Genomic DNA, 9,957 nt, shown 5'->3' with positions numbered 1-9,957 from the left:
CAGAGTTGTAAAGGTAAAATGTGTAAATATTGATATTGTGATTCTATCGTATAGTTTAGTATCGGGATATATCGTATCGTCAGTATATGCTAATAAGGGGGCGGGCAGGAAAAAGCTAATCCAGGCTTGCCACTGGCTTTCAAAAATATTACAACCAATCTGGGTGCTGGATTTGGTTATAATCCTTCCTAAAAATGTGTCATTGCTAATATTACAATGTATATCGTATTGTTTAGTATCGGGATATATCATGTCGTGACATGCAAATCGTGAATTATATCGTATTGCCAGATTCATGGCAATGCACACCCCTAGTTTCTACACAGTGAAAAAGCCATGCTGTTGATGGAAACTATGGCAAAAAATGTATATTGTTGACAAAATGACATGTGACTGAAAGGCCAGTGGCGGTAAATCGACTCTGAACCGTGAGTCAGAACCTGACACCGACCTGTCCTGCACAGTGACAGAACCTCTAAATTATATTCCACATGCTGAAAAGTTATCCTGGGCATCAGGATGTGTGACGTAATCTCTCTAAAACATCCAAAAACTGCATCTCTCCAAACGGAGAAGCTTTGTGAGAGACACTTGGACCTCTGCTGCTCAATCATTCCTGTGAGGATCTATAAAAGAGGGGCGGACACCAACGTCCCCAAAACGTCAGAGCGCACTGAACTATAAATCTTCCCAAACTGCCCGCTGCGCCCGGCGCGGTGTTATCTGTCCTGCGACGCGTGTGGAAGACCCCTGAGCTTCACTCTGCAATATCTTACCAAGAGAAAATGGAGGATATCTATCCAAGCACTCATGTAAACGGTTAGTTTGTGTGACTTTCGGCCACAGTCCTGGATCAAAGAGGAGGATTAAAGCGCCTACTACACATTTTTACGCACTGGAAAGCAAGATATTGGACACGATTTTTACGCACCGGAAAGCCGATATTGGACACATTTGTGCTCCTCTCTCCACACTTGGAGACGCTGACGACTTCATCAGGACTACTTTCAGTCGGAGATGGTGGATCTCACTCGGATTTCAAAGGTGGGAACGTAGCATTCAGTAAATCAGCGGCTGTGAGACCGAGGCGTAACGCGCTGTCCGCGCTCTGCTGCACCTTTGGACTCCGGGAATACGCACCGGTTTGGACAGTGCACCGGTTTGGAATTAGTGGAACAGACCAGCGCCTGAATTAAGAAGATTTTATTTTGTTGGCCTAAACATAAAGTGAAACTTGATTTTGGAATTTTTTTTTATTGCATTTTATTTTTATTTTTGTTTACCTTGTGTCTGTTTGGAGCGCTGGATGAGCTGAATTTTCACTTTGGATTTTACCAACATCAGTCAAGAAAAGCATATGTCTCCATGGGCCATATTTAGGGTAAGTGACACATGTGATTTTTGATAAATCCAAGGTAGCTGTAAATGAAAACAACCACCTTTCTGTGTTGACATTTTCTGTGCGTAAAGATAGTGATTTGTAGCACATCAGAGTTGGAGGAAAAAAAGCAGACCATCTTTGTGGTTTAGACGTTGGCACGGGGTGGTGTAAGCCTGGTATTTAGCCATACTCGGCTGTTTAGGTTTACTACAGATTCAACATGCTATTATACGGAGTCACGTAAGCTTTGGGAATCGCCATCTGGCCAACAACTCGCATGATTATTTAGGCTGTTACAACATTGCAAAAAAGAAGAAGAAGAAAAAAAAAAAAAACCCGCTATGGTGCGTGCTGTAACCAACGCTTTCAGCTGAAAAGGCGCACCCAGCACGCTTTACTAATGTTGTAGGAGTTGCACTATCCCTGTCCAAAGGATCAGTCCGAGATGAAAAGACCTGGTCAAAAAAAAAAAAAACACACACACACATTTACGCAACACGTCGTTGCGCAATCAATTGTATGTGGATATTTTTTTTGCCATTGCTGAGAAATATTTAGTTACTTTTTCTAAAAAAATGCTCTCGTTTTAGGTTTACGCTCATGCATGTTTACTGCAGAGAAGAGACAGACAGCGGGGAGAGGATCAAAGCCTCTTGACATGATGACACAGATATTAATACAGAATGAGTCAGGGTAGGTTAACCCACAAACACTGGTTCAAACCCTCCATTTCAAGCCAGAGTGCTCCAACATTTCTGTTTTCCTGTTTAGATGAACCATCTCTGTGTGTGTGTGTGTGTGTGTGTGTGTGTGTTTTGATCTTAAAGAGATTCTTATCTTATGTTTGCAGTTTTCTTCATAGGAACTGAATCTAAGATGAAGTTAGGGGATGTTTTGGCCACGTGTTTGTTGCTCCTGAGCTCTGTTGCTACTCGGCCTCTCTACCACAACACCCATCCAGCCAAAAGGACTTACCGGTACCTTCCGAGCAGCTTCAGCGATCCTGCCTTCCTGTTTGCAGAGGACGAAGAGCCATCATCATCATCATCTTCCATCCATATCCATCGTGAGGACCACGACCTGCAGGAAATCTCCTTAGAGGATCAGTGTAAGGAACACAACATGCCTTTACATGATTGTCTACATGACGTGCAGGCACAGTAATTATCTTTTACTGCCTATATTCATCCCCTCTAGTTGTCATAAATTATAGTCCTCGTGTTTGCGTAAAGAGTGGTTATATAGAAATGTGACAAATTTTCCTTTAACAAAACATAGTGTTTAAGATTAGGTAGAAATGCAAGTGAAATTCATTCCATTCCTAATAGGTTGAACCACTCATTGAAGAGTCCCATATTGATAAGGCTCACAGACAGGCCATCAGGTTATCTGTTAGCTGAGCTTAATGTGTGTTTTATTGCTGCCGTGGGTTGCATCACACAGCAATGTCAAAACAAACCAGCAGCATGAATACCAACAGTTTCTGGGGTCACTCTACTTTACAATTCCCAAACCGTTACTTTTTTTGTTTATATTCACCTCGACAACACCGAGACCCGTGACCTCCAACCATCTGCCAGAACTCAGAGATCACGGCATGCCGTGGAGAACACCCTGTGACTCAGGGGGAACATTTTCAAAGACAAACCCCGAGCAACAGTTCTTGTGTTTATATTCAATTTAACACCGGCGGAGGGCAGGAATTTATTCTGTTTGGATGTCTGTGACACTGTATCATCATCACACAGACTTTACCACGGCCAACAACTAGATAAGGAATGGAACATTTGGACAAGTGTTTGCTCACCACCTCGTATTCTGTTTGGACCTCGTAGTGACATCATTGGTCTTAAGTGTAGCACAAAAATGTTAACTACATGCACACAGTTTAGCTCCAAGAAAGAATGTCACTTTAGTGTTCATTTTGACATTTTATTTAGATTAAAGTTGTAGTTCGGCTTTTCAAAATACATAATTGACTAAATGTCGAGCGTTTACATTTAGTTCAGACTCTTTTTTGTAGTTTTTGTCGTCTTAAATTACACGATTATTTAGGAGTATTCAAAGATATAAATTTGACAAACTTTGTCAGCAATTCATGTATAGCGTAGAAAGTGGTAGCGTTTCTAGTTAATAACAGAAACACACCTGTGGCTCATAAAAACCCATGTTAACTTTACTTGGCACTACCTCTGAAAAATGTAATCAGTTCTGACAGCATTTTTATTTAGTTAAATTCAAAAGTATCCAAATATATTTTGTCCCTTTTATGATGATTTATTCATTTGCATTTACTCGTTTGTGCTTTAGTCAGGTTTAAATCTTAGTTGACCAAATATATAAATAAAGAGTAGATTTTGACAATACGTTTAAAATCCCATAATTGCCGTCAAAACCCAATAATGAATATTCTTAAAGTGTTTTATCAGATAAATCAATAGTGTAGGCATCATTGATCAATAAATCGAAGATCATTCGCTCAAGAAAAAGACGTAAAAGGTTCAAATTGCCACTCTAAAGTTTGTTTTCATCTCCACCATAGACGTTTAGTTTGATGGTATTTTCGCTCATTGCATTGTGGGACGTGGAGTCCCGTAGACGGCTAAATGGAAGTGTTTTTCCTTCATTCTTAACGTGATTTCTTGTAATAATATGTTAGGTTTGATTTGAAACATGTCAGGAGAAATGAAACCCTAACATATGATTTAAAAAATGAAGACAAAAACAACTTGCTGAAATCATTGGGATTTATTGTGGTGATTTACCATTTTTGTTGTAGTTTGCCCTCGGATTTTCTATCTGCGCGTTTTCTGAGACTCCACATCCCACAATGCATTGTGCAAAGCCTTTCCAACGATGTCGATAAACAGTGGAGCTCAAAACAAACTTTGAGCGGCAATTTTTACCTTTGAATTTTTTTTTGAGCAAATGTTCTTTGACTTATTGATCTATGAGGCATAACTATGGATTGATCTGATAATATATTTTGACGTGCAGCAGCTTTAACCAAACACATCATTTTTTAATTCAGTAATGTACACCGAGATGTTATTCCCAGGGAGACATTACTGGAACTAGTACTGGTACTAGTGGTTTGCTCTGTCAGCAGGTGCACACAGCAGCCACCCTGCCTGTCAGCTCTCACACAATAGAAGGTGTCTGCATCAAAAGGCAGGCGTGTCTAAAACGATTGGGCCAAGTTCACCTGATACATGAGCGATTGGCCCAATCAGCTGTAGAGCACAGCGTGAAAAAAAAAAAAAGAAGCGCGATAGGTGACACTGTAACACAGACGCCGCGTTAACCGCAACAGCACCTGCCAAACATGGCATCCCATTGCAGCGGCACACAGACTAGCACGCACTCATGTAATCAGAACATGACAAATTGATCCATCGAGCGATACGTTAGTTCACTGCTGCTGGACCCGCAGGCGCTGGAGCTGGAGACGCTGCTCTCTAATAGAATCAACATGTAACACAGGAGGGTCCAAGACTTTCACTGGGGTTTCATCCCTTTGTGCAGCAGATGGCGGAGAGCTGTGCTGGAGCATGTTTTGAGTTTCGAGCCGACTACAATCTGTTTCATCAAAACCACTCCAAGCATATGATTTCTTTTTATTTGGCCTGTGAAGTCCTTGAGCTCTGATATTATGTTCACTGGATTGCAATGCAGGTCTCTAGGTGCTGTAATTGGTCAATACAGGCCATGAGAACGCTAAATTCTCCTTGGAGTGGGATTACTGGGCTTTTTTCCCTCAGTTGTTTGTATCTCTACTGGGATCCAGTAGTTCAGGATTGCTAGTTTAAAAAAGTTGGCTCCATTATATTTCAGTTCAGTTTTTATCTGAAATGAACCTTTGTCTTTGGCTGCACACTAATAGATACGCTTTCAGGAAACTTCTATTTCAGAGCTTTTGTACCTGCTGAGCTACAGCTTGAAGTGTTTGTATTTCATCACCAGCATCATTCTTTTTTTAAACATGATATTAAATCCGTTATTTGTTTGTGTAGACGACACATTACTCTTGTGTATTAAATCTAGACTGAAACTTGAACTTACTGCTGAGAAAAGTTATGGCATATAAAAGTCAACGCTCTGTATGCCACAGAAAATGCAGATAAGCAGAAAATCCTGAGTGAGATAACAATTGGATTGCAGCGCTCAAGCCTTGTTATCTCGCAGAGATCAAGTCTGGCCTCATATCTTCACCTTTTCTCCTTTTCTTGGACTAAAACAAATCTCAAAAATGGAAACAACACACTCTGACCTTCAGCCTCCAACTCATCTTCCTCACACCCATCTCAGAAAGAGTTAAAGCAGAAAACCTTCAAACCCACATACATTCCTCTGCTGAACACTAATCCATACCGTTCCTTTTCTGCCCCTCACCTGGAATCTATAGACACCATGCACGTGTTTTTCAACCCTTCACAAAGAATATTCGTAAACAATCTAAGTCAAGATTTTATACAAGTCAGTCATTTAAGATCTGCTTTGCTTGTCAACCAAACAATTGTTTGAGGGCCTTTCCAAGAAATGGGGCGACATTTTGCAAAAGTAACTTACGTTACATTCTGTACTGAACTAAGACTTGGCTAAGGTGTGCCCTAATCTGTGCCCGCGTAAGGTGGCGTAGACACCTGCTATTGAGGCTAACGCTGAATGACCTAATGCTCATTGGTCTGATGTGCACGAATCATTATGTGTCAAAGGAACAAGCTAGCCTGCAAGAATTTAATGTAGAAATATATTTAAAGTCAACATTACCTGCCAAGAAGGTAACATTTATTAATAAATGGATTTTCTCTAAATACACAACAATTTAATCAAATATAAACTTTACTTCATGGAAGATTCCATTACATTTTGGAGGGGATCCAGATCAATATACTGATTCTGGATCAGTTTGAAAAAAGATAAATCCCTATCTCTCATCATTGGTGAAATTTCAAGAATTCACATCTTGGTTCGTAATGACCAATCACGTTGAGACCCGTTGGTTCCTCAACACCCCACAGAGTCTCACTTAGAGCCAATCCGGATTGCAAAGATGGTTGTGCCAATACATTTGGATCTTCTGTACCGTTATTTATGGGAATAGAACTATTTTACAAAGCATTAAAGTGTGAATGATCATGTACCATGAACAGAATTACTGATCCAGATAACTGAACATCTGGCAAAGAGGATATTTGGTGCTTGGTGGAGGTTTGCTCTCTACGACTGCTCTATAAGAGGTATAAAATCTATTCTTCTCTTCCTTTGTAGATGATGTTCCAGGTCCGTATCCAGAGCAGTTTGACAATGTAATGGATTTTATCGAGGATACCATCGGCAGACTCCGGAGATCTTCAGAACCAATCAGGAGCTCTAAAGGAAAGAAGCAGCAGAGACAGAGGGGAGGGGCCAACAGTGGAGGCATGAGGGGCGAGGGGAGAGGGCACTCTGACAGGAGGCGAGGTCGAAGCCGAGGAGGAAGTCGAAGTGGAAAAGGAGGGCGAGGTGAGAGGATATCGGTGCAGAGTCGAGGCTGTTTGCTAAAGGAGGTCCATCTTAATGTGACAGATTTGGGGCTGGGGTACCAGACTAAAGAGGAGCTTATCTTCCGGTACTGCTCCGGCCCGTGTGTGGAGGCAGAAACTAACTATGACAAGATCCTCAACAACCTCACACACAATAAAAAGCTGGACAAGGACACGCCATCTCGCACCTGCTGCCGACCAATAGCATTTGATGATGATTTGTCTTTTTTAGACGACAATGTGGTGTATCACACACTGAAGAAGCACTCCGCTAGGAAGTGTGGATGCGTCTAAAGGGAGGTCACACGTGTATGGACCCCATCAATGGACTATGGATCTGTACTAATGTCAGACTTGTGTACAAGATGGACATATTTGTCAAAGGGACACAAATGAGTACTAAGACCACCTGAGAGACACTGGAAAAGACTGTGCATTCAACTTTGACAGTTTATCCTTCGATTATGGGTTCAGTGCTCAACTGTTTGGACTTGATCAGGAAGCAATCGATGTCCACCAGTCTTCAGAGAATTGAATATACTGTTACACTTCCAGATGTACTAAGTGAGTGGTCTAAAAAGGTGCAAGTGAAGAAAAGACTAAGTTGGCTCTGAAAGAGGGAATGTTTTCATAGAAACATCAGTTTTTTCCTTTGCTGGTTCTGACGACTCCTGATTAATGCAAGGAGAAGCAGTTTGTGTCACTTCCATTGCATAATCAGGTTTACACCTTCAGTCAGAGCCAAAGAAATCTTCTCCCAGAGTTCTGCTAGGGCAAAGCATCTATATATATATATATAAAAAACTGATTTCATATATTATACATACATATATAGACAAATTTATATATATATATACACATGTGTGTGTAAGGGGTATATTTATTGAGAGGAAATTAACTTATTGTTATTTATTTTGATCCGTTTCATGAAAGAAAATGTTTGTTTTTTTTCTCTTTATTTATTTTAAAGCTTTTGTTGTTCCTAAACTTTTTGTTTTTTTTCACGCAAAATAATCCAAACTCACGCCACAGTTCCACCTACACCAATGCAACAATCATGTGACGAAAGCAAATATTCAAACTTGGCGTGAGGATCTCCAGGTCTGGACCAAAAACACGAAGCAGCTGCTTACATTTCTAGCGCGTCTTACTTTGCTTTCTGGCAGTTTAACATCTGATGCTTTATTGGCAAAGTTAAAGATACACTGCACCAGGCTTTCATTGATATCCCGTGACCAATCTAACGCCTGATATATCCCGTGGGTTCCACGCAAATTCAGTTTCTATCAGTTTGTGTGACAAACTGATAGAAATACCCTCTGTATTGCATTTCCACATAATAGGGTTTTGCGTCTGGCCTTTAGAAACACATATTTGATCTTACCTCTGTAAAGGATATGAAGCTGTCATCAACGTAGCAGCAATTTAGAGAAGATTGCCACTGTTATAGATTTGCTATTTGTCAAATGGTACTTTTTCTAAAAGGAAGTTGTGCTCATTAGCATCGGTCACCAGTAGTGCTTCCACAAACTAAAGGGAGAGGACCAAAAGAAGACTTGCGTTATGAGTGTTTCTCTGCAAGTCACCGTTTAATGCAATGTTGGCATTAGTGGTCTCTCAAAGATCAGCTGGTCTCTTTGAGCACCCGTCCTAAGGTGCTGCTCAAATGCCTGCCCATCAGCAGAAGTTATTTGAAACCTCACTCTGGAATTGCACCAAGTCTGAGTAAAGGCTTTGCAGTGGTTACTGTCCCAATAGGCTTTAAAGTTCTGTCTCTCTGTCTGAGGCCTGACAGACTTATTCCCTCAAAGAAGATTGGAAAGTGATCCTCCAGCTTGAGTCTTAACCAAATGTCCCCCCCCCCCCTTCGTCAAAAGGCAGTTTAAGGAAGCTCTGACTACGGTAGTGCCTGTCATCGCGCAACTGATGGGAGGATCTCAACAGAAGGTGTTCCAACAAAAGACGTGTTGCGAAGTTACAGAACATAAATGACAGCTTGGCTCAAAATGCTTTTAACAGGAAAAAACCCCCATTCAGACAAATTGATTCCAAACCAGTGGGAATTCTGGTCCAGAAAAGAGCAGGAGGGGTCCTTACAAGTATGTTGTTGTTATGCTGTTTTAAGTAGAACAAAGAGAGCCCTGGTGTAGGTCTTGATGTTAGCAAGGATTAGGGACCAAGGTATCTGTGCCCACCCAGCAGCAAGCGAGCCAGCTTTATGGTGTAATCCCCCCCCCTAGCACAGAACAAATCCACCGCATCAAGCTTGAATTAAGGGCAAACACTAACACAGAGAGGAGAAAAATAACTCCAGCCATTATCACAGCATACTTCATCAATTGGATCATCTTTCCCTTTTAACAAGTGATTCACGCATAAGCCTTTCCAGATGAAGAACGCACATTTCAGAGGCTTCCCAGAGGTCTCATAGCGCCTTGCTGTTTGTCAATACCTTGCATTAAAGTGTGGGAACTGTGGCTCTCTCTTCTTTGCTCAGAAGTTCATTGGTTCCCTGAATGTGTTACAAAAAAAAAAGAATGAAAAATGATCATTGATTTTGAGGTAAAAAAAAAAAAAAAAAAAAAAGGACTACAGGTAAAAATTATTTGTGGGGAGAAAAAAAGAAATGTCATGTCTCATTCGTTTTGTGTTACAGAACCAAAGCTCTTGGCAAACTTTATTTTTGTACAATATTCATTTTATAACTTTTTACAGAATTAAACTTGTTTTTATTAAACTTACATGTCTCCTGGTTTTCCTAAGTGCATGTTAACTCACCTGGGCTTAAAAAGGTGCAAATTGTAGAACTATTGTTTGTAGATCAGCAGGTGAAAATGTGGGTTCTCTAAGAAGAATTGGGAGGTTAGAGAGGTTGGCATCTTCTTCTGTTCTGCATTCTTGAATGTGAGCCCGAAGTCGTACAGTAAACAGAAGGTAACCCAGTTCTAAATCATGGCGGTGAAGAATGTTTTTACTACAAAGATGAAACAGGAGGTCTTAATTTGTTGCTGCAAGTGTATAATCCTGCTACACTTTGACAAATGGTAAAAT

General features: G+C 40.8%; 1 protein-coding gene across 2 annotated transcripts; it reads left to right on the top strand.

Annotated features, from left to right (window-relative positions):
- Window positions 1-307: 307 nt before the first annotated feature.
- Window positions 308-9,441, top strand: gdnfa (glial cell derived neurotrophic factor a). Of its 2 annotated transcripts, XM_028462143.1 has the most exons (4): window positions 308-1,381; window positions 1,972-2,074; window positions 2,232-2,489; window positions 6,653-9,441. In XM_028462143.1, the coding sequence occupies exons 2-4, from the start codon at window positions 2,065-2,067 to the stop codon at window positions 7,198-7,200; spliced, it is 816 nt and encodes a 271-aa protein (XP_028317944.1). In that variant the 5' UTR covers window positions 308-1,381; window positions 1,972-2,064; the 3' UTR covers window positions 7,201-9,441. The 2 variants fall into 2 exon arrangements, with proteins under 2 accessions (XP_028317944.1, XP_028317945.1); XM_028462144.1 differs by lacking the exon at window positions 1,972-2,074.
- Window positions 9,442-9,957: the final 516 nt, after the last annotated feature.

Source organism: Gouania willdenowi, chromosome 12 (genome assembly GCF_900634775.1).
Source record: "Gouania willdenowi chromosome 12, fGouWil2.1, whole genome shotgun sequence".
In the NCBI taxonomy this organism is placed as follows: Eukaryota; Metazoa; Chordata; class Actinopteri; order Blenniiformes; family Gobiesocidae; genus Gouania; species Gouania willdenowi.
The sequence above is the reverse complement of the archived record's forward strand: the minus strand, read 5'-3'. Positions and strand labels throughout refer to the sequence as shown.

What these genes read in the sequence shown, in the direction of transcription:
- gdnfa (XM_028462143.1), top strand. An exon ending in AATCTCCTTAGAGGATCAGT is followed by an intron (nt 2,490 to 6,652) that starts GTAAGGAACACA and finishes CTTCCTTTGTAG; the next exon opens with ATGATGTTCCAGGTCCGTAT.